The sequence below is a fragment of the Kogia breviceps genome, chromosome 2, assembly GCF_026419965.1.
Source record: "Kogia breviceps isolate mKogBre1 chromosome 2, mKogBre1 haplotype 1, whole genome shotgun sequence".
Taxonomy (NCBI): Eukaryota; Metazoa; Chordata; class Mammalia; order Artiodactyla; family Physeteridae; genus Kogia; species Kogia breviceps.
Genome location: NC_081311.1, coordinates 28,581,527 through 28,606,590, shown reverse-complemented (window position 1 = coordinate 28,606,590; position 25,064 = coordinate 28,581,527). Strand labels below are relative to the sequence as shown.

Below are 25,064 nucleotides of genomic sequence, written 5' to 3'. Positions count from 1 at the left end.
ACAAATGTATGGCAACATAGGACAATTATATAATGTGGCAGGAGAAAGAAAGAATACGGAAGATAAAACAAGGAAGACCTTCCAGAAGAAATCTTAAAGAAAATAATAGACATGACCTAAGAGGACCTGGCAGAAAGTGTAAACAAAAACAAGATATACGAATTAGCATAGCAAGTCGCAGTTGAAGAGGTGATAAAGAGTCAGCTGATAAAAGAAGACAACAAAAAAATTACAGAGAGGGCTGGAAACCCCTGTTTTGAGTGACAGGCTAAGGCAGGCTAAGGAATTTAACTTTAATATATACTCAGGATCAACTGTTATGTAACCACCAGGGAAATGATGTGATGAAGGGTTACCAGAGGAGGAGTATTCTGACTACTGTAGAAGATAAAAGAGAAAGCAGGGTAATTCACCTGAGAATGTGAAAACAAGTATTGGGAGTGAACAAGGTAGCTGCAGCAGGCAATTACAGGCAGGGAAAACAAAACATCCTTAGGAAATCTCTGGCCTAACCAAAGGATTCAGGAGCAGGGAAGAAAGACTCTAATTATATTTTCAATACAATCACTGCAATTCTTGAAGAACATTCTCAATTCTCTTTTTCAGCCAAAGAAGTTGAATATTTTAACATATCTTCTCCTTGGCCTCTGGAGGAAGTGTATAATGGAAAGAACATTTCCAGGTAGTTTCTTCTTTCTATAAGGCAGGATCCTTTACCAGCTCCTCCAGGGCATACTTCCCTATCTCCCCATCAGCATAAATCAATCTATCACAATACCGTCCTAAAAATAGGCTGTGTTCAGCTGGGCTAAAAATTTAGCTATAAGCAGAAACTCAAGATAAAATTTGAATAGAAAGTCAGGAATCTGGAGCCTGCAGCTAGAACCCAGAGAATGGTGTCTCAACATGGGGAACTGATGCAGTAATCCCATTTCACACTGTTCTCTGACGTGTGGGCATAAACTAATATAGAGCATGACCAAACCTCTAGTTCTAGAAAAATGGTGGAGTAGGCTAATGAGAAACCCTTCCAACACCTTAAAATGCTAGATAAAATATAACAAAATTGTTTTCTAATGTATAATTGAGATCATAAGAAAGAATGAGAGATCCTCAAGAGAGACAAGTAAAGAGAGAGCTGAGACCCTGTATGGTGGCAGCCCTGGGAGTGGTTATTAGACTAGTAAGAGAAAGTGCCTTGGGCTATTGCCCATGCAGGGCCAGGAGATGAGGCCTTGAGATGTTAAAACTGAAATTCCCCTATAAAACCCAAGGACCTGCTAAAGGGCTGCGACTCTACCCACCAGCCCAGTGGCATATCATAGTGTAACTAGAGAATACGCAAAGATAGAGAAAATTCTTTTTTTTTTAACAGAGAAAATTCTTAAAAGTAAAAAGAGGAGCAGAAGCCAAACAAAAACAAAATAATACTGCCAAAGTGACAAAGAAAAGTAAGTTTAGTTGGGCTTAGAACTGTAGGCTAAATTACCATTCAAGAATGAAATAAAAGTATTTCAGACCAAGGAATACTGAATAAATTTTCCAGTCCTTAGCCTTTACTGAAAAAAAGCTAGCAGAAAAAAAGAATGAATTGTCAGAAGCAATGGAGAGGAAAAAATTACACAACATATTTAAATCAAAATAAAATATTTACTGTAAGAATCAATGATGATAATAATCAATGGGGGAATAAAAACAACATGAAACTAAAATACTAGGCAACAATAATATGTAAAACTGGAGGACAGTGATAAAAGTTAAAGTATCCTAAGATACTGTTCAAGAAGAGGACGGAAAGAATGATTAACTTTAGATTCTGTCAAGTTAGGTATGCTTGTTAACATTTTACAGGCAACAACTAGTTACAAATTCTAGAAATAGAATGTAAAACTTCCAATCAAGTAAAAGGAAGAAAATAATAAAGAAAATACAATCAATTCAATACCAATCAGAAAAGAAGGGAAAAAGAAGCATGGTAAGTGGCACAAAATTAAATGATACAAACAAGTCCAAATATAGCAGTAACCACAATAAATATAAAAAGACTAAACTCACCAGTTAAAAGACAGATTCTCACATTGGATAAGATAACAAAATCCAGCTATATGCTGTTTACAAGAGACACACCTAAAACATAATGACATAGAAAAGTTGAAAGTAAAAGGATGTGAAAAGACACATCAAGAAAATAACCAACCAAGGGAAATCTGTCATAGCTATATTATCATCAGACAAAATAGACCTTAAGCCAACAAGCATGTCTGGCTATAAAAGAGGTTTATTACATAACTGGACCAATTCTCCAAAGAGATGTAACAGTCCAGTTCTGAAACTAAACATTCTTAATGATATAGCCCCAGAATACATAAAGAAAAAAAGTTATAAATCAAAAAATTCATGGTCATAGTGGGAGATTTTAACACACCTCTCTCAGTAACTGATAGCTCAAGAAGGCAAAAATTAGAAGGATACAGAAGATGTGAACAATATAATTCATAATCCTGACATAAAGAATATGCAGAGAAACCTGCATCCAACAAATAGAGAATATACATTCAATCTTTTCAAGCACACATAGAACAGTTACCAAAAAAAGACCACGTACTGATAATCCACAAAACAAACTTCAACAAATACTTAAGAATCCATATAACAAATCATGTTTTCTGACTACAATGCAATAAAATTGGAAATCAACAATAAAATGGTAGCCCCCTGAGAACCAATTAAATTAGAAATTGAAAAATATACTTTTAATAATTCATGAGTCAAAGAAGAAATAATGCACATTTTTTTAAATGAAAACCAAACACCAATAAATAAACTACATACAAAACTTGTGGATGTACCTAAAAGCAGAACTTAGAAGAAAATGTATAATCTTACATGTTTCCATTAGAAAAGACTAAAAACTAAAGAATTTAGTAACTCAAAAAGTTAGAAAAGAACCAGTGAGTAAAATAAATAAATAATAAAAAATAAGTGTAAATAATAATTGAAAAGAAAGTGACTGAAGAATCAACCAAATCAAAATTTAGTTCTCTGAAAAGATGCATAAAACAGACCTCTGATCCAGAAAAACCGAAGGCACACATATACAATATCAGGAATGAAAGGGGCATACAGATTTGGTAGAGGGTTTAAAAATCATAAGAGAACATTACAAATTTATGCCCCCAAATTTGAAATAACAGATAAAATGGAGAATTTTCTAGAAAGTATAACTACCAAAACTGACTTAAAAAAGAAACAAATACCTTACACAATACAGAAGTTAAATCAGTAGGTTAAGTGCTGCCATAAAAATCAAATGAGCATACAAAAAAGCACAAACCCCACTAGACCAAGATGGTTTTTATAATTGAGTTCCACCATACCTATATAGAGGAAGTAAAACATACTTTACACAAAATGCTCCAGAACACAGAAAAAGAAGAAATGCTCTCCAACTCATTTTGAGGCTAGTATAACCATGATACAAAAAACAAACAAAAAAACCCCAAAAAACCTGAGAGAAAGAATGTAAGAAAAAAAAAAAGCTGACCATTTATGAAAATAAAAGTGAAAAATTAAAAGAAATTATTAGGGTAAAACTCCTACTTCATGGTCAAGTGAATTTATCCCAGGAAGACAAAATAATTCAGTAAGAGAAAATCTATTAATATAATTCACCATATTAACTGTTTTAAAAAGAAAAATTATATGGTAATCTCAACAGATTTAGAAAAAAACTCTAAAAGTTTTAGCAGTCATTCATGATAAAAAACCCTTGGCAAGCAAGAAACAGAAGGAAATGTCATTAACCTGATAAAAGTTAAGTATAGCAAACATCACTGGGACTGTGTATTTAAAGTTAGGAACAAGACAAGAATGCCTGTCACCATCTTTCTTTTCAACACTTCACTGAAAGTCATAGCCTAAAGCAGTAAGGTAAGAACTAAAAGGTGTGGGAGTACAGAGAAAAAAACAGAACTGTCCTGATCTAAAGACAATATGATTACTTGGGAAATCCAAGAGACTATTAGAAACAACAGCATTTTCAGCAAGATTGCTAAATGAAAAAATTAACAGCATACCTATACAAAAGTAAAAACCAGTTTGAAAATGTGCCTTGAAAAAAGAGCCTATTTATAATAGCAAAAAATTTGAGGAATATATAGGAATAAATCTCTAACAAAGAGTGTGTAAGAACTTTGAGAAGAAAATTATGATATTTTTTTGAAAGACCATTCTTCCATTTTTCATTCTCATAAATGGAGAAATATAACAGATTTATAAAACTCAATATCATAAATATTGTAATTCTCTCCAAACTGATGTACTATATACAAGTAATGTGATTACAATCAAAACGCTAACAGTATTTTATAGAACTTGAGGAGCTGGTTCTAAAATTTATTTGGAGGAATAAAGGGCCTGGAATAGTCCAATACAATTTTAGAAATAGGAACAGTTTCGAGGAATAGTTAAGAAGGAACTTGCTCTCCCAGATAGTAAGACTTAAAATGAAAGCTACAGTAGTTAAAGCAAGGTATTACTGTAAAACGATAGACCAAGAAATTGAAAGAAAATAGAAACCCTAACAACAGAACAAAGTATATATAGGATCTTATTATATGACAGATGTGGCATTAGAAATAAGTACAGGAAATAAGCAACTACTCAATAAATAGTCTAAGACAATTGGCTTGCCATTTGGAAAAAATTAAACTGAATTTCTATGTCACACTAATCATTAAAATAAATTCCAGATGGACTCAAGACCTACATATGAGAAGAAAAACTTTAAAACTTTTAGAATAAAATTATTACTTGGGGGTTGGGGAAGAATTCTTAAAATAAGATAGGAAAAGCACAAACTGGAAAGGAAAAGACTGATAAATTTGATTACATGAAAATGAAATATATATGTATGTCGAAGACATCATAAAGTTCAAAGACAAGCCACAAATTGAGAGATGATATTTGCAATGCATAAACCTGGGAAGGGATTAATATCCAGAAGATGCAAAGATTCTACAAATCAGTTTTAAAAAGTAATCAAATAATGGGCTAAAGATATTAACAGGCAATTCACATACCAAAAAAAGGGAAACCTGAATGACCCACAAACAATACTCAACTTTACTAGTAACTGGGAAAACTCATAACAAAATTATGTGATACCATGCCCATCATCAAACTGGTATAAATTTTTAAAAATCTGATAATACCAAGGGTAGAGGACGATGTGTGGAAATGGGAATTGATTATGGTAGCACAGAAACTGAAACTCAAATACTGCTGAGGAGAGGGTAAAATGGAGAAAGCACTTTGGAGAGCAATCTGGCAGCGTGTTGTAATTTGAAGATGTGTGTACCCTATGACCCAGCAATTCTACTTCAAGATATGCATTCTAGAGCAGTGCTTCTCAAACTACCTGTGGGAAAGCATTTTTTTTTGTATTTCAATATTTTATAAATTATGAGTTACTAGAAAAATATTAAAATAGAAAAACATAAGTTCCAGTTTTTTTATTAGATTCGACAGACAATAAAATTACTGTGTTAAAATGCTGTAAGAACTTCTAAACACTCATTCTCAATTTCCATACTCATCTCATTGTGGATGCAAAACAAAAAGCCGGTGACAGGGCACCGACCCACATCACATGTGGAGTAGCACTTCTCTAGGAAAACTCTTGCATGTGTGCACAGAGAGACATGGATAAGAGTATTACTGCAGAACTGTCTGTAATAATGAAAAACCAGAAACTAACTCATTAGTAATCCATCAGAATCAAATGAGGCTCACTCATAGGATGAGATACATACAGAGCAGTTAAAAATAAACTAGATCTACATGTATCAATATGAATAAAACTCAAACAATGTTAGTAAAAAAAAGGGAAGTTGTGAAATAAAAGGTGGAGTTTGATACCACTTTTGTAGTAAAACAATTCTATGAATTATTTATTGTTACATATTTAGAGTAAAAGTATAAAAATATGGACAGAAAATATACATCAACTTCAGAATAGAATTTACTCTGAGAAGACGGGTCAAGAAATAAGACCAGGGATAGGTACAAAGGAGGCTTCAAATAGATATATAAACTTTTTCCTAAAAGAAAATATGATCTGAAGGAATATGGCAAAATGTTAAACCTTCATATATTGTTCTCTGCATGTTCCTGTATATTTGAAATATTTAATATAAAACTCAAACTTTCAGCAAACCAAGGAACAAACAATTGAGAACCTAAGACAGCAGTTGAATACACAATATGCTGGAGTGTTAGGGAAGTCACTGGGACTCAAAATGAGCCGTGAGCAACCCTGCTGTACTTCTAAAGGCGGTAACATCTATCTATCCAGATAAAACTAGGTGCACATCAACAGCAAGGATGCATACTATAATCCTGAGCTTTCGCCAAAAAAACCTCCCTGTTCTGAATCTGTATAAACAAAACCCCTACTCCACCAGAGGCTAGAGCTGCCCCCAAACCCTATCCACATTTCCTGTCCTCAAAAGACAACAGTGGGGGCCAACACCACAGTGAAAAGCCAAAGCACTTCATCAACTACTGGCCTCATCTACTTTTAAAGGTTTTAGGACATCTGAATACACAAAGGAATTTCCAGAATTCTCCACTATGTATGACGCAATCTTATTTGAGTCCCATCAATATCCAACATGAGATGGACAAAGAACAGGACAAACTCAACACATGTACTTAGAGGCATCCATTTCAGAAAGAAATCCGAGTACCTATAACAGCTTTTTTCCTCTCTGTCTCAGCTTCTTTCTCCACAACCTTTTGTTTTTGTGCAGCTATAAGAAGTTTTGTCTTCTCAGCTTCCCTGTGGAGTAAAATATTACAAAAAATTATAAATGATGTACATTCACAGGTAGTAATTCTGACTCTATAGTGGGTCAGAGAACCATTTTCAAAAAGAACTTTCTGACTCAGTAAGGTAGGCAAGAGAGGTGTTACCCTATTTTACTAATAATGAATTTGAGGTTGAAAGGTTAAATGATTTGCCCAAAGTCACCCAGAAATAGGAATCAAATTTAGTATATTTGAATTTTAGTCAGACCCTTTCCTCTAATCGTATCATGCAAAGGCCTGTGATCTGGAAGTGTCTGGAGTATATGAATGCTTCTTCTGCTGTTAGGCCTCCAGCTAATCTGCACCAATTAGCAAAAGGCACTAACTTCTGGGAAGATGTAGCCAGCCCCTCAGATGCATGGTGTGGCAAGCAGAAGGGGACTGGATTTCAGCCCCTCTTCAGGCAGACACCCCTGTGTAGCAACCTGATTTGTTATACAGAAGATATAACTAGGTGGCAGTTACTAATTATGTGGTGAACTGGGGCTCAATGCAAAGAAGAACTTTCTAAGAATCTGAGCTTTCTAACAATGGAAATAGGTGGCCAATCACTAAGCATGTACAAGTGGCAACTGAGTGACCACATGGAAGAAAAGGTATAAAAAAAGATCACTATTAGGTGGGAAGTTAGACTGGATTATCCCAAGGTAGCCTTTAATTCTAGAATTCCAAAAGTGTTTAAAATTAGGAAAGATCCAGAATTACCTGAAAAGTAACTCCATTAGTATCCCCAAACATCACCCCCTCCCCGACCTCTCTCCTTTTCTCCTGCCAACACTGATAAAAGACATAAAATGACATTCTGGATACTATGAGTTATTTGAGGGCAGATCACACATAGTATTCATCTTTCCATCACGAGAAGCTATTATATTTAAAGCCTAAGACATGCTGAGCCTTCAAGAAATTTATTTTTCTTCTATAAATGGATCAGACCCATGATCTACTCAGCCTAGCACTCTGCACTTTATAGTTTTAAAAGAAGAAATCCTTTTCTACAATGAAAAAGGGAAGACAAAACTCTGCATAGTAAAAGATATAGACTTGGGAACAATAACAACTCAGAAGTATAACACTCTACAAAGAAGTAGTATTATTACTTTTTGGACCCCCTGTATTTATACGTCTTTTGTATTCTTGACTTTTGCAAAGTTAGTTTTCTAGTATTTCATATTTTGCCTCTTAACATATCTGTCAAGTTCCCTAAAGACTTGTTTCTTCTTTTCAGTACCTATCATATGAGAATAATACTGACATTTCAACTGCAATAGGTAGTCCCCGAAAGGAATCTTCTAAAACACTTCAAAACTAATTTCATGTCAAGCAAGTAACTTCTCATTCCCGGTCAGCCCTGGACACATAGAAGAGAAGACTACCAGGAGTCAACCCAAGCAAAGCTTCCCCAAAGGCAAATTATAAAGATCAGGTCTAATTTTGGATACATAATCACATACAATGAAAAAGCAAACTTGATACCAATGTGTTTATTCTTACCATTTATAACACATTAACAAAATACAGGCACTCTCTTCAACCTTAACAGCTAGGACTCTTTCTCTCCTCTATTAATATTTAATTCAAGGTATTATTCACATCCAAATTATAGCTCCTTAGGCTTCCAACAACAGTTCTACAGCAAACTGCATCCTTAGCCACTGAAGGTGCTCCTGAAATGTCCATATATAAAGAGAAAACTAATAAGAGTCTAGTGGGAATTAAGACACCAGAATAGGTAATATTACTAGAATTAAAGAATGGAAGATAGACATATACCCCTCCTCAGTGTAATATCTGAAACATAATTTTCCCTTAGACTGGTAAATTAATGTAGACAGACCTAAATAAAAATATTGGGATCCCATGCATATTACTCACATTAACTCAAAATTTCTTCTTATGGCTTCTGGGATTTTGGGTTTTGTAACACGCACAGCCTAAAAAATAAAAGTGAAAAAGCCGAAGTGTATTTGAAAAATAAATCGTCAAACTAAATCTTCTATAAAACAGCTCCTCAAATGAAACTAATAAAATAGCTATGACATAGCTGCCTACTAACACACATAGGGATCCCATTAGAAAATCTACTGTTCCTGCCATCACCCCCAAAAATCAAAATAAGCCGCTTGTTTCCTTTAAAAAATGCCTGGCTATAGGATAAACCACTCTACCTGTTGAGGAAATAAAATTTTTAGGGAAAAGTTTCTCTCTTAAAAGACCTTTCACAAAGCTCTTAAGTTGGATACTTGTGTTTCCTTTTCAAACCTGCAAACCAAAGAAACAGAAGGAAGGCAAAATTTCAAGATTTAAATTATAAAGTAGGAAACAGTCAAAAACAAACATATAAACAAGCAAAAACCCAGGTCAGTATATGCAACTTAATACAGTGGACAAGTAAATGAATTTACCACTTCCTAAACCTGCAATCACTCAGTACTAGCTACAAATATACAGCCCAACACTGAGGGAAAACAAACACCAATTAACAAATACCAATTAGCAGTTTGTATTCTTTCTTCCTAGAACCTCACTTAGAACAAAGTCTACTTATCTCTGTAAACACTGTTTACTAGACCCTGTTTCCCTAACCATAGTGTACTTTGGCATAATCATCTATGAAACAGGATAATTTTGGGGTGCAAGAGCCACGTACAAAAGCCCCTCTGTGTTCCCTGTTTCTTGTTTGAAGAAAAAGGCTTTAGTCTCCTAGGCCTTCCCTGAGTTCCAAAGAACAAACTCAAGCAGTTACTAATTCAGGAGTGAGGAAATGCAGAAACAAAGGAAAAGCAGTCAAGAAACAGTAATTTATAAAACAGAGACCTGGTTCCTCCTCAAGGGATATAAGTAACAACCTGATGCATATCTTTGAGCTGTTCTGAAGTAACTAAGGCTCTCACCCAGGTGGAGGATGCTGACTACATGAGCAGAAGCACAGAGACCCCAGACTGGCTGGAACCAGAAGACTGATGATTAAGATTTCTGGAACATCACCATGAAAAAAGTCATGCCCCCTGCAAACCTCACCCCAAATGCTGCCTTTAAAAACTCTTCCCTGAGCCACTGGGGAGTTTGAGCCCTTTGAGCATGAGCTGCCCATTCTCCTTGCTGGACCCTGCAAAAAAACCCCTTACTTTGCTGCAAACACCCACTATCAGAGTTTGGCTTTCTGTGCTATGGGCACATAAGCCCTTACAGGGTTACATCTGCTTGGGAAATACAGATTCTGAAGGGTGACTTTTCTGTATCAAGGACTTGATCTCTCAGAAGTGTTTGATTTTACTAGTTAAACATCCTACACCACCCCCCTCCATCCTACTACACACACACACAAAGCACTTTGCTGATCTGTAGAAACTTTTAATTTCCCTCTGAAAACTGGTTGAACTTTTTAAGCAACAAGGCCTTTACGCACATAGCCTTTTTTTAGGGCTTATGAAAAAGGGCTTTTAAAACTTTTAAGCAACATAGCCTCCCCTAAATAAAAGATACAAGTCAGATCTGTACATAATTTTGAGGATTATAATAACTAAATACAAGAATTAGAGTGAAGTGGAATAAAAAGCTGGGGACCATGATAAAAAAAAGTCATTTCATGCTAATGGTAAGGCATGTGAGGCCATAAAGAACAACTCATGGACATATCCAGAAGACAAAGAAAAATTCAGAACCAGAATTTGTAAGAGATGCCAGATTTCCCAAGTGACTGCCAGAAATACAGATGACTTTCAATATGATTCAGGGGGAAGCACTGTCCTATTGCATTTTATTATGAGACTGGCCATGTATCTTTATAGTCTTATAAAAAGAGCATGAAATAGGACTTCTTCTGAAGACTTCTATCTTGCTGTGTGAGGCCGAAGAACACACTACATGCTTGCCAATCTTGGGAAATCTCATAATTTTCAAATATGTGAAATATAAGCACCTACAGTAACAGATACCATGAGTAATTTGCTTCAAAAGAGATTTAAGAAATAAAATGGCAACATATTCAAAAACAATGGTCAAAATACACACACACAGACACACACACAGTGAGTGAAGGGAAAAAAAAAGCTGATGAAATGAATATGTCTGTTGAAACTGACCCATGGATTATAAGCATATATTTTAAACCAAAAGCCAGCATTTAATATATATAGTCACTGCCTTATATAACATAGGAAAAAATATCAAGAATGCCTATTTTCACCACTTTAATTTGCCATAGTAGTTGTTCAAGAAGGAAAAATGGGGTACAAATACAGAGACGGGAAAAATGAAAATACTGATTGTGACAGAGAAGGTTCACTCAACAACAAATATTAATTGGGTGCCTAGTCTGTACCAAGTACTGTTTATTCCAACCACTGTGGACACAGCAATGAATAAGGCAAGACTGCTCTCATGGACTTTAAAATTTTAAAGGCAGAAAAAAAGGCAATAAAGAACAACAAAAAGCAAATAAATGAACAAGAGAATTTCAGATAGTTATTAGTGTTACGTGAATAATTAAAATACTAGGTTGGAGGGGAAATCAAGATTTTTATTTTGGCATAATTATATAACTAAAAAAATCTAGGGAAATTCATAAAGTTTTAGTCAAGCAAGATAAACAGCTCTAGAGATCTGCTGTACAACATTGTACCTATAGTCAATAAAAATGCATTGTACACTTGAAATGTTAAGAGGGTAAATCTCATGTTAAGTATTTTTTACCACACACACTCACAAATCTAAGGAAATTAACCAAAAGAATTACTAGAGACAGTTAATTCAGCAAACTTGCAGATATACAATAAAGACACCAAGAATCATTTGCATTCCTCAATGCTTAAAAAAAACCCTACATATTTAATAGCATTAAAGCTCATTAAATTCATGGATATTAATTCAACTTGGGATATGGGTTTCTCACCTAGGTCAAAAATTCTAAAAGAGGGGCTTCCCTGGTGGCACAGTGACTGAAAATCCACCTGCCAGTGCAGGGGACACGAGTTCGAGCCCTGGTCCAGGAAGATTCCCACATGCCGTGGAACAACTAAGCCTGTGTGCCACAACTACTGAGCCTGCTCTCTAGAGCCTGCAAGCCACAACTACTGAGCCTGAGCACCAAAACTACTGAAGCCTGCGTGCCCTAGAGCCCAGGCACCACAACTACTGAGCTTGCGTGCTGCAACTACTGAAGCCCATGCACCTGGAGCCCATGCTCTGCAACAAGAGAAGCCACCGCAATGAGAAGCCCATGCACCATGATGAAGAGTAGCCCCGCACTTGCTACAACTAGAGAAAGCCTGCGCGCAGCAATGAAGACCCAACACAGCCAAAAAATATATTAAAAATTTTTTTAAATAGTAAAAAAAAAAATAAAAATAAATTCTAAAAGAAACAAAAATGATAATACAATTGTAAGTAAAGTCATGGACTATGTTCCTAATTTTTAAATGTATAAGCCAATTTAGGTATCTGATATGACTTGAAAATACTAATAATGAAAACTCACCTTGTAGAATAAACTGGTAGAAATATCAAAGGCCATTATTATTATTATTATTTTTGGCCACACCATGCAGCATGTAGTATCTTACCAATAGTTCCCCGACCAGGGATCAAACCTGTGCCCCGTGCAGTGGAAGCGTGGAGTCTTAACCACTGTACTGCCAAAGGCCGTTATTTTATTTATTTATTTATTTTTGCGGTACACGGGCCTCTCACTGTTATGGCCTCTCCCGTTGCGGAGCACAGGCTCCGGACGCACAGGCTCAGCGGCCATGGCTCACGGGCCCAGCCGCTCCGCGGCATGTGGGATCTTCCCGGACTGGGGCATGAACCCGTGTCCCCTGCATTGGCAGGTGGACTCTCAACCACTGTGCCACCAGGGAAGCCCCCAAAGGCCATTATTTTTTTAAAAGATAATATATCTTATCAAATTTTAAAAGTGAATGAAAAGTTGAATTATTATGACCATACGGTAATACGTTAAAAATAGGAATGCTGAAAACTAGCCTTTAAGTTCTAAAAATGCATTCCAACTATCATAAGAAACTATTTTATAACAAGAAGAAAGCAACCAAAAAAATGGAGATCTTGATCTATCAGATTAAAAACAATAAAGTGACATTTTTCATTCAATAACGTTTATAAAAACAACAGATAAATATAGATAAGTTTAAAAGATCCTTCTTTCTGCCATGCAGAAAATGATGTGGACAAGTGAAAGTGAGAAAACAGGATAGAAGACTACTGCAGAAGTCCAGGCAAGAAATAGTACTTGGTCTAAGGAGGTGGCAATGAAGATGTTTTAGATGGATTTGGTAGAATCAGCAGGATACGGGGACTGATTAGATGTTAAGGGCTAGAGAGTTCTCAAAGACGCTTCCCATACCTCTAGACTGGTCTGAGGGTAAGGAGGAGCCATTTACTAGCAAGAGGGAAAAAACAGGAGAGAAGTAGATTGGATGGGAAAAGACCAAGGGCTCAATAACTAATGAAAGAATAGGAAATAGAAAAATCAATGGAACAGAACAAAGTTCAGAAAGGACTTTACTATATAACGGAATTTAGCAACTAATATAATGGCATTTCAAACAAAGAGGAGAGAGGGGCATAAATTATTCAGTAATTGTTGTTGCTAATAAATTGGGGGAGGGGCAGATTGGAGCCCAACCTCACAAATGAAATAAAAATGGATTCCAGATGAATTAAAATTTTAAATCTAAAAATAAAACTGTAAAAGTACAGAAAATGTTGTAATTTCTGATTTTATTTAAATTGCTATATTTTAAAGTTGGTGAAAGGCTCTTAAAAGCACAGTAGCACAGCAAAATGCCATAAAGAAAAGAATACTAAATTACTGCTAAAAATACTAAAATTAAACTTCTGAATTGTCAAGGGGAAAAGAAATGTTAAATGACAAAGAAAAAAACTAGGAGAAAATGTTTACTATGCATTTAAAGAAGAGTTGCAATAATTAACATATCAAAACCAGTTTATTTAAGTTAATGAGAAAAACACATAAAAACAACCGAAAAATGGGCAAACACAATTCACAAATCAAATACAGAGGGCCAGTAAACATCCTAGGGCATTCAACCTCAATAATTAATACACAATGGCAGATTCAGTTTTTCCAAAAGGATTTAGAGAGCAGGTATGCATCTGTTACTTGACTATGGTCACACAATCAAATGCACAGAAAACAACAGCTCATCAACACTGCTGATGAGAGAGTATAACCTACTAAAATTTTTCTGAAGGCAATTGGCAATATATATCAAAAAGCCCCCAAACAAGGCATCAATCCTACGTTTAAGAACTTATCTTGGGCTTCCCTGGTGGCGCAGTGGTTGAGAATCCGCCTGCCAATGCAGGGGACACGGGTTCGATCCCTGGTCCGGGAAGATCCCACATGCCGCGGAGCAACTAAGCCCGTGAGCCATGGCCACTGGGCCTGCGCGTCCGGAGCCTGTGCTCCGCAGCGGGAGAGGCCACAACAGTGAGAGGCCCGCATACCGCAAAAAAAAAAAAAAACTTATCTTAAGGGAAGGATTTTAAAAGATGTATGTATAAGCTCGGTCATTATAACATGCACATAACAGTAAAAACTGGAAGCCAACAGGGATTAAATGAAAACATTAAAAGTGATGATGCAGCAAATCTTACTTTTGACTTGAAAAGATGCTTATATATATTGCTGGTGAAAAAAGCTATGGTATGATTCCATTTTAGTTCAACATTATTTATAACTATAAACATATGTTCCTCTGTATTAAGAAGAGTCTGGAAAGATACAACGAACTATGTTATCTCTGCATAGTAAGATTACTGTTGAATTTCACTTTGTTATTCATCTTTTTCCTAATATTTGATTATTTTTACAACACATATAACATGCGTGTGTATAAAAATATCGATAATATACAAGGTACTACTACAAATCAGTAAGAAAAACATTTCAATAGAAAAATGGGCAAAGACTATGAATAGGCAATTGACAGATGAGTACAAATGGACAAAAAAATAAAAAGATGCTCAACCTCATTAACAACTAAGGAAATGCAAATCAAGGAGAGAGATAACTTCACATCTATCCATACAGCAAAAATCAGCATGTCTGATGAGGTCGTGGAGAAACAAGTATTCACATATACTGCTGGTAAGAATGTAGATTTAGGGATTTCCCTGGTGGCACAGTGGATAAGACTCCACGCTCCCAATGCAGGGGGCCTGGGTTTGTACCTGGTCAGGGAACTAGATCCCACATGCATGCTGCAGCCAAGAGTTCACATGCCACAACTAAGGAGCCCACGTGTTGCAACTAAGAACTGGTGCAACCAAATAAATAAATATTAAAAAAAAAGAATGTAGATTTATACAGCCACTTTGAAAGATAAAGTGTACATACAAGGAGATGTGTCAGGAATATTCACTACACTACTGCTTATTAATAGCAAAAAATTAGAAACATTAGGGAAATGGTTATGTAATATAAGGCAAGGAACTCTAGGGGGCTGTTTAGAAGAATGAGCTAGATCTCCAAGTAACGATCTGAGCAGAATCTAGGAATCTGTGGCATTCACATTATCTTTTAAAACTGAAAAGCTACTCCAGGACAACCAAGAGAGTTGTAACTTTGTTACAAAGTTAGCTCTGGGACATTTCAAAAGAACCCTTAACTTTGGCAGTTCCCCCTCAGGCACCTGGCAGAGATAATGGCAAGATGGAGGACAGGGGAAAACCTTCAGAAGTTTTCCAGACTCATTTATGAGATCGCATACCATCACCCACAGTGAATGAACACTTCTCAGAAGCCGTGCAATCTAGAAGCTAAGAAAGGACATTAGAGAAGCCACATTACCACTTCTCAGGTAATCCAGATCCAAAGCCACTGCGTTCTAATGTTACTGACCATGACTACAGTGAAAAGGCATCTTACAGTGACACCCAATATTAACACCTACACCACACACTTAGGTAAAACAAAAGCCTCATAGACTGATACTTTAACTTACTACATGCCATGTGCTCGGGTTTCTTTTCCTATTCAATTCCATCTTATTTAAAATGCTGGTCATGACCCACTAAAATTGATTTTAGAACCTACTAGTGGATTTCAACCCAATCTGAAAAAAATACCCCAAAAAAGCAGTCATTCTCACCACTCTATCTCCCAGTGCCACTGCCACCACCACACCACCACTAAATTCTTCTGCTACCTTGCTTTTACTCAGGTCTTTCCACACACCTGAAATATCTTCCTTACTCTTTTCCACCTTATAAATCCTATTAATTCTTCCAGACCTACCTATCAATAAAATCTCAACTCAACCAGTCATTTCCAGGCAGACTCTCTTGAAATGTTCTTTAAACTCTTAGAGCAATAATCATCCAATCAATTCATCCGTCAATTAATACTTTGTCTAGAATTATTATTCAAATTTTACACGTGAAATTCTTTTTCATAATCTTACTGAGGGCAAGGATTAGTCTTAAGCTGATTTATAACCATTACTGTATCTAAATGATGCCACACATACATAGCTGTATATGGATTTTACTTCTTATCTGTTCCAAGAGTTCAGAAAAAAATGCCATCCATAACTGAGAAAGATATTCTGTAAATCACCCTACCCCTATAATTAAATAACTGCTGAACAAACAGTCTGATGAAAAGACAATTAATACAAAGCTCTCAAAATTCCCAAAGAATTTCCCTAGGAGAAGGGCTTACCTGTATGGTGAGGCCTGGGGCCATGACATTTAAATCTTTCTGCAGAGCTTGCTTGAGGTTTTCATCTATTTGATCTGTTTTTGAAGCCAAGAACAACAGCTTTCATTACACTCAAAAAAATTTCCTTACATTGTATTAACATTTAAACAAAACCAATCATAATTAGACCTAAAGTTTCCATGGTACTATTCTTTTATAGAGCTTAAACCATTTCACACACATATGAAAACAAATATATATATATATATGTATATATATAGTTTTCCTTTTGTGTGAGGAAAAATTGTGAGGAATTACGGAACAAAGAAATTAAGAAGGAAAGATGACAAGCAGTTACTTGAAGTTTATCAAATAAATGGAGAATCTAGGTTTCTAATATCTTAATTCAGTGTTGTTACTTAATATGTGTCCTGATTCTCTAAAAAATCAAATTTTCATCTTCAGTCAATCTTTATCCAAATTCCCAAGTAACTAAATTTCATTTCCATGGACCTCTGCCAATTATTTTGGATTTAAAAACAGAGAGGGTGGGGGAAAGGCTCATAGGAAGGTCCTTGAAGCACACAAGAATGGACAATAAAGATGTCACTTCACTTGGCTTTGTAACTCATGAATTTTCTATCCACCTCAACAGTACTTTCCCCATTATTAAATAACCAGTGATGTGACAATTAAGGACAGACCAGTTTTCTCAAACACCACCCCAATAGTTCTCAATCATCAATGAGGAATCAATTGGTAGATTTCTAAATTGATTAACCATCCCTATGCCTGCCTCTAAGAAATTCACTAAGAATTCCAGAAGGGAGAAGTGAGCAGCCAATAGCAGCAACCCAATCCTTGGCTAGAGCTTTCCTACCACAAATGAAAAGTAACTTGTCCAGAAGAGAGTCAACATAGCAAGCCTGAAACGACTATCCTTAGAAAGGCCTGTTTGCAATTTGGCCTCTGGCTGTCACCTGGGGTCATGGATTTGGAGAGCATTCCCTCTATCCCCAGAACTGATAACAATGACTCACTGTGCCTAAATTGTTTATTCAAACAATGTGTTTTATGCTGAACATCTACTTTCCTTCTGGGAATCTGGAATATTGGTATATGCTAGGCAGAGGGTACCTACATAACCAGCCCACAGTAAAAATCCTGCATAGAGAGTCTCTAATGAGAGTCTTCTCCAGCAGACAACATCTCACATGTGTTGTTACAATTCAATGCTGGAGTAATTAAGTGTATTCTGCATGACTCCACTGGGAGAAGACTCTTGAAAGCTTGTGCCTGATTTCCTTCAGACTTCACCCAAGTGCCTTTTCCTTCTGCTTTGTATCCTTTTGCTGTAGTACATCTTAGCTGTGAGTATGATTATACTGAATCCTGTCAGTCCTCCTAGCAAATCATCAAACGTGGGAGTGGGTCTTGGGAAACTCCAAGACACAGGTTCTTAATCTCTCCAAATTATCTATTAAACTAGCAACAAAGCTAATTTTCAGTAAATTATCATAGTAAAAACCGAATATAGTCTGGGACTTCCCTGGTGGCACAGTGGTTAAGAATCCACCTGCCAATGCAGGGGACATAGGTTTGATCCCTGGTCCAGGAAGATCCCACATGCTGCGGAGCAACTAAGCCCATGCGCCACAACTACTGAGCTCACATGCCACAACTACTGAAGCCCGCATGCCTAGAGCCTGTGCTCCATAACAAGAGAAGCCACCGCAATGAGAAGTCTGCGCACCGCAACGAAGAGCAGCCCCTGCTCGCTGCAACTAGAGAAAGTCCGCGTGCAGCAACGAAGACCCAGCGCAACCAAAAATAAAATTAATTAATTAATTAATTTTTAAAAAAGAATATAGTTCGTAACAAATGATCTTTTTCCAATCTCTACCAAGCTACATACTTTATATTTCAGAAAATGGTTATCATTCTTAAAATATCTTGTTTGAGTAACTATTTGCTTAATTTAAGCCATTTTAAGCAAATTTAAGCAATTTTAAACTTAAGATAAAGAATATTTTAAAGACAATTGCTCTATTATAAATTCAGAAGAAATGCTCAAATAGCATAATGTTTACTAATATTATTATAGCATTCACAGACAAGTTGAACAAGATTTCTAATTGGTTATTTATATATTTAAAACAAATGAGACACTTACCAAACAATTCAATGTAAACTTCTTGAAGCGTGTGGGCACTGCAAAACTGGTTCAGTTCATGGTGGATTTTATTGAAGATTAAGGTCTTGTCATAATCTGCAGTGTAGTTCCTCACGATATCAAACACTGAAAGAGAGGTACTATCCATGTTCATCTGTGTATCCTCTAATTCAGCCAAGGTAAAAGTTACAGTGATAAAATATACATGAGGAAAAGTGCCAATGAAATAGTGAAAACATGAAACACAACTCCAAGCCTTGATGTGTTCCTCGTGCCTTATTCTCCAGATATTACTGCATTTGCAATTCTAATGCGCAAACTTCAAATTCCATACTGAGGAGAGTATATATTATCTTGGAGGTAATAAGGAACTGTCAAAGATTGAGCAAGGGCATGACACAATAAGATCTGTACTTTGGCAGCAGAGTGAAAATGAATTGTAAGGCATATAAATCAGAGGCAGGGGAAGTGTAAAGCAATCACTGCAAGGTAAAAGTTTAGCTAAGAGGTAAAGAGGGCCTGAACTAATTGAGGAACAGTGGGAATGAAAGGAGACAGCTCCAAAAGACCATTTTCAAAAAGGCAGTTTTTAAAGGCTGTTAAAAAAAAAAATGACAGGCTAGAAAGGAAAGAAGTTAACATTTCTGGGCCAGACTTTATATCAGGCAATTTATATACATTAACACTTAATTCTCACAAAAAAATCTCCTTATTTTGCATAATATGAAACTGAGAAACAGAATTTCAGAAATGTGCCTAAGGGTACATACTAGAACATGCCAGAACCCGTGCCCTACTTATTAAAACATGCTTTCACCCTTCAAATCCAAGACTTGCTCTACTCGCCTTCCCACGGAGGATACTAGATGTAACCGGATTCCAGATCACAACAGATGAACAGGCCATCAATAAATACTCGCTGACTAACTCATGCTCTTGGTGATTTCCAAATGAGTTGGTGATACAATAGTTTCCTCTTTATCTCTGGCCAGAAAACGAGCACTATCTCCCCTTCTTCTATTTTTTCAATCATAGTCCATTCCACTGATTTGTGACCAGGGAAAGTAGATGATAAAAGACAGGGAAATACTTAATTGCTGAAAAATATAATCCAAATCCACTTGATAGTAATACAGGTTGCTCTCTCTTCTGAAATTCTTTTGCTATTTGTGCCTGTACCAGTGACATGAAACTTAGCATGACTTTACATACCTATATATATACATATATATGTGAATATATATATATACATATATATGTATATATATATATATTAGATCAGTATCATGTCTTCTCAAGTAAAATAAAAAGCCTTTAAGGCAAAGGCTCTAGTTTCACCTTTTAAAATTGTTTTTGCCAACACAATATCCTGACATAGTAAGCATGCAAATTTTAGTAGTAAGGATAAAAATAAAATGGCAGATCTTTTTTAAAAATTTATTTTATTATAGTTGATTTACAATGTTGTGTTAATTTCTACTGTATAAAAAGTGATACAGTTATACATATATACACATTCTTTTTCATGTTCTTTTCCATTATGGTTTATCACAGGATATTGAATTGAGTTCCCTGTGCTATACAGTAGGACCTTGTTGTTTATCCGTTTTCTATATAATAGTTTGCATCTGCTAATCCCAAACTCCCAATCCACCCCTCCCCCACAGCAACCATAAGTCTGTCCTGTTTCTGTTTCATAGATAAGTTCATTTGTGTCACACTTTAGATTCCACATATAAGTGATATCATATGGTATTTGTCTTTCTGACTTACTTTACTTAGTATGACAATCTCTAGGTCCATCCATGTGGCTGCAAAATGACATTATTTCATTCTTTTTTATGGCTGAGTAGTATTCCACGGCATGTATGTACCACATCTTCTTTATCCATTCATCTGTCAATGGACACTTAGGTTGTTTCCATCTCTTGGGTACTGTGAATAGTGCTGCAATGAACACTGGGGTGCATGTATCTTTTCAAATTATAGTTTTGTCTGGGTACATGCCCAGAAGTAGGATTGCGGGATCATATGACAGCTCTATTTTTGGTCTTTTGAGGAACCTCCACACTGTTTTCCATAGTGGCTGCACCAATTTACATTCCCACCAACAGTGTAGGGGGGTTCCCTTTTCTCCACACCCTCTCCAGCATTTGTTATTTGTAGACTTTTAAATGATGGCCATTCTGACTGGTGTGAGGTGATATCTCATTGTAGTGCTGATTTGCATTTCTCTAATAATTAGTGATGTTGAGCAGCTTTTCATGTGCCTCTTGGCCATCTGTATGTCTTCTTTGGAGAAATGTCCATTTAGGTCTTCTGAAAATGGCAGATCTTTTGATTGAAAGCAGGGTCTCGAAGAAACCCAAGTACACCCATGTTCATAGTAGTATTATTCACAATAGCTAAAATGTGGAAGTAATCCAAGTGTCCATCAATGGATGAATGGATAAACAAAATGTGGTATATACATACAATGGAATATTATCAGCCTTAAAAAGGAAGGAAATTCTGACACATGCTACTATAACATGGATGAACCCTGAGGACATTATGCTTAGTGAAATAAGCCAGTCACAAAAAGACAAATACTATATGATTCCATTTATGAGGTTCCTGGAGTAGTCAAATTCATAGAGAAAGAAAGTACAGACAGAAATGTCAAAAAGACAGAAACAGTGGTTGCCAGGGCTGGCAGAGGGGGTGCATGAGGAGTTCTTGTTTAGTGGGTAGGGAGTTTCAGTTTTGCAAGATGAAAAGAGTTATGGAGATGGATGCTGGTGATGGTTGCATAACAATGTGAATGTATGTAATGTCCACTGAGTATTTAAAGGTGGTTAAGAAGGTAAATTTTATGTTACATGTATTTTGTCACAATAAAAAAAATTACGAAAAAACATCAAACATTAAAAAGGTCAATCTTACTTCAGAACTCCTAACTAAGTTTTTGATTTGAACAGTACTCCATCTCTGTGAGTTTTCATCTTTTACCAAGAAAATGTTCTCCCCACACTGAGGACTTTCAGATTGCTTTTCAAGTTGTAGCAAATCTCAACTAGAAAAGATTTTTCTATGGTCACAAATCAATGTAGCCAAGTAACTGATCAGTTATAGACTTTTAACATGTAAGGATATTATTTCTCATCCTGACTGGATAAAATGCTACTTTCTAGAAATTCTAGAAATAATCAATGACTGTCTTGTTCTTAGATACACTCAGCTCAGCTCAGAGTAACCCATACAGTTGCAGAAAGTCAACTCTGTCCAGGATTTGTGACCTATTTCTGTCGCCATTCCCTAGGAATGGAAAATATTCCAGCGATTATTTTTTTTAATATATATCAGAAATGAATGAGGTCATAAAACTTTCCTTAGGGAATCTATTCCTATTCCTTAGAGAATCTCTCAGTTACAGATACTCTGATTATAACTATAACAGAATAGATGGGTACCATACCTGCACAAGGGGCCAACATATTAACCACTTCTATTCGGTCAATATAGATCATGACCCCACCACTAAAAACAGAGAAATGGAAAAATGTGAGCCAAATACAAACCTATTATGTTCCTAGATTAATTCTACATCATCAAACAAATCCCACATGATAGAAATTTAGAAGGAAAATCTAAAGACATATACTACTGATTAAACTGACCTCACTGATCACTACTCAAATGACCCTGCACACACTCACCTGGCTCTCTCATAACCAAAAGCTCATCTCTGTAACTGCTGTGATCAAAATCAGCTCACAGGAAGACTAGACCTATAACCTAGAGCTGCTTAGCACTTTGCCCTTATTAAATGAAGCCAACAGCTAAGGCAGTGCCTTTTCTAACTTCTCCATCAAGGAATCACGTAAAGTGGTTCCCCAGAGGTATGGAGGCCAGCCACAGGCTGAAATTCTTTTGATTCCCTGCCTTATCTTAATCTATTTTCATCTGTATTTATTCTAATATGAAAAGAAGAATTTTCCCCCAAACCTTGAAGTAAAACTGACACTCCAGAAAGATAGGTCTTGTTAATTAATGGCTTCCTATACTTCCTGGCCTACCAGCACAGACCCTTAGGAACATGTGAACCTCAATTTAAGATACATGAAGTTAAGAGATTTTGAAACTATACAACTCAGGCTTCCTACCAACTTACAACATTTTTTTTTTCTGATAAAAAAGCATAATACCTGCTCAATGAAAAAAATCTGACAAATACAGGAAAGCATGGAGATAAAAATAAAATTTACCCAACATCTCATCAGCTGCCAATTTTGAGTCATCTCTAAAGGGAATCCATAAAAAAGTTACAGATAGACCTAGGGAGAACTTGGATCAAATACGTTAACTTAAAACAGAGAGAATTTACTCCCCCTTTAAGAACATTTCTGTGATATTTTGGTCATTTAAAATACAGAATTTAAAACATACACTGAACTTTATACTCTTCTTCTGATACAATTCAATGTACTGATTATACTCTAAAAATAATTTGGGCCTTGCTTGCCTTCCTTGCCCCAAAACTTTACAGCAGTGATTTTTCAAAGTAAGGTTCCTCAGAGCAGCTCAGGATCACCTGGGACTTCTGCTAGAAATGCATATTCTCGGGTCTCATTCCAGACCTACTGAATCAGAAACTCTAAATCAGATGGCATCTAATACTACAGATGACAAGGTGAGCTGATTTCATTTTAAACTATCTACTGTTAGTTTAAAATGGCTCCTAAGATGGAAAGGTCCTATTTGGAGACCGGGCTTTTCTCAAATAATGCTCAGAAGAGAAATCCCCCTGGGTTACTACGATGCCTATTTGAAAGATGTTTAAGTGATCACAGCTTATGAACAGAAAATACATCTGAACCAAAGGGAGGTTGGTAAGCAAGGGGAACGCTTACCTTGTTCCACAAGGCACGTTCTTAACTTCATCAGTTTGCAGTGTTGTCTGGGAAGGAAAAAAATATCTCATCAATACTCAGCACACATATCATCAAAGAACCACTGGTCCCAAAGGAAAATCTCTAGAGAACTGCTGAAAGGTAAGTACAGGAGAGCTCCATTACAATTTTAGTCCCCAAAGATTAGCTATCAGAGCAATCTCTTTTTGTATCCTGGCAAACATGAAAGACTAGAGACAGAATATTTTACATTTAATGTCTGAGTCAAGATGCACCAGGAAAGCTTCAATGCTCAATCTGAAAGTGTCAATGTTCAATCTCTCAGTCAGTCCCTTATTTGCATGGAGCTGGCCTGGGACTGCAAACTACAAGGACTACCCAAAAGGATACTACTGCTAGGATTTGTACTCTGAACTCTGATTCCACTGCTAATATTAATGGTTATAATGAAGGCAAAAGATAACTATTATATGCATACAAGCAGTCTTCAACTCAGAGGGGCCCTTGAGCTCAACACCAACCTTTTCCTCTAAAGCTATAGTCAATATTTTAGTTCCGGTCCTAGAGATTTCTCAGACAGTCTCTCAATTTCCTTTTTAACAGAAATGCCACCATCAGCACTGCTTTCTCCTTGTGAACCAACCATCTGGTACTTAATTACTCTGCCCCTGTCACAACTTGGTTCGGATCCAGAATGACTCCCTATTGCACTTGAAGGCTTCCAACAGGTGAGCACATAATGAGTATACTCTGGACACACTGCACCATATTGAGCCCACAGCAACATAGTATTTTATGGAATACAATGGAAATAAGAAGCATGGTCCTGGTTTCCAAATAGCTCACAGTCCAACACAGGAGATAAAATCCTTACAAAGCAATCCATAACAGGTACAAATAACAGAGTATAGACTGAATTGTTAGGTATTAAGTGATAGAGTAAAATAATCATTTGAAAAGCTCTCTGAGATGAAATATTTATATGCCCAGTCTAGAGAAGGAGAAATAAGAACAGATAAGGCAGAGAAGCATCTTACATTCAATACATATCTACTCAAATACACAAAGTTAAGGACAAACTGTGGGTACAGGTGTCGGGAAGCAGCTGGCTTGCCTGGAGCAGAAGGGACAATATAGATGAGAGGTGAAACTCTGAGAAGAGAACATGATGATGTTAGGTAGCGGGTCCTGAATGTTTGCTGGGGGGCTTGTGCTCTCCCTAGTCCATCTTATACAAAGCCACAAACAAACCTTTCAAAAATAGGACTTTTCCTTCATTCCTTTGCTTATGTGTGTTGTGGTTTTCATTATCTATCATATCTGGAGGCAAGAAAACCAGCTGGGAAGCTAAAGTAGTAATTTATTTAGGTTAATGTAGAAAAGGTCATGGAAATTTAAAGCTTTCAACCCAGGAGATACAATAGAGAAGGGATTTGATAACTAG

The 25,064-nt window shown here is 36.2% G+C and overlaps 1 protein-coding gene across 11 annotated transcripts in view; it reads right to left on the bottom strand.

Moving 5' to 3' along the window:
- The window catches only part of ERLIN1 (ER lipid raft associated 1), a 46,503-nt gene that overhangs the window by 10,360 nt on the left and 11,079 nt on the right, over positions 1–25,064 (bottom strand). For 8 of the 11 annotated variants that reach the window (XM_067024875.1, XM_059054776.2, XM_059054779.2 and 5 more), the window contains 6 exons: positions 23,621–23,667; positions 22,186–22,247; positions 18,729–18,854; positions 16,577–16,650; positions 8,746–8,804; positions 6,750–6,841 (listed from right to left, as the gene is read on the bottom strand). In XM_067024875.1, coding sequence (XP_066880976.1) covers positions 6,750–6,841; positions 8,746–8,804; positions 16,577–16,650; positions 18,729–18,854; positions 22,186–22,247; positions 23,621–23,667 — 460 coding nt within the window. The remainder of the gene's footprint in view (positions 1–6,749; positions 6,842–8,745; positions 8,805–16,576; positions 16,651–18,728; positions 18,855–22,185; positions 22,248–23,620; positions 23,668–25,064) is intronic. The other 3 variants (XM_067024878.1, XM_067024877.1, XM_059054778.2) reach the window with 1 other exon arrangement.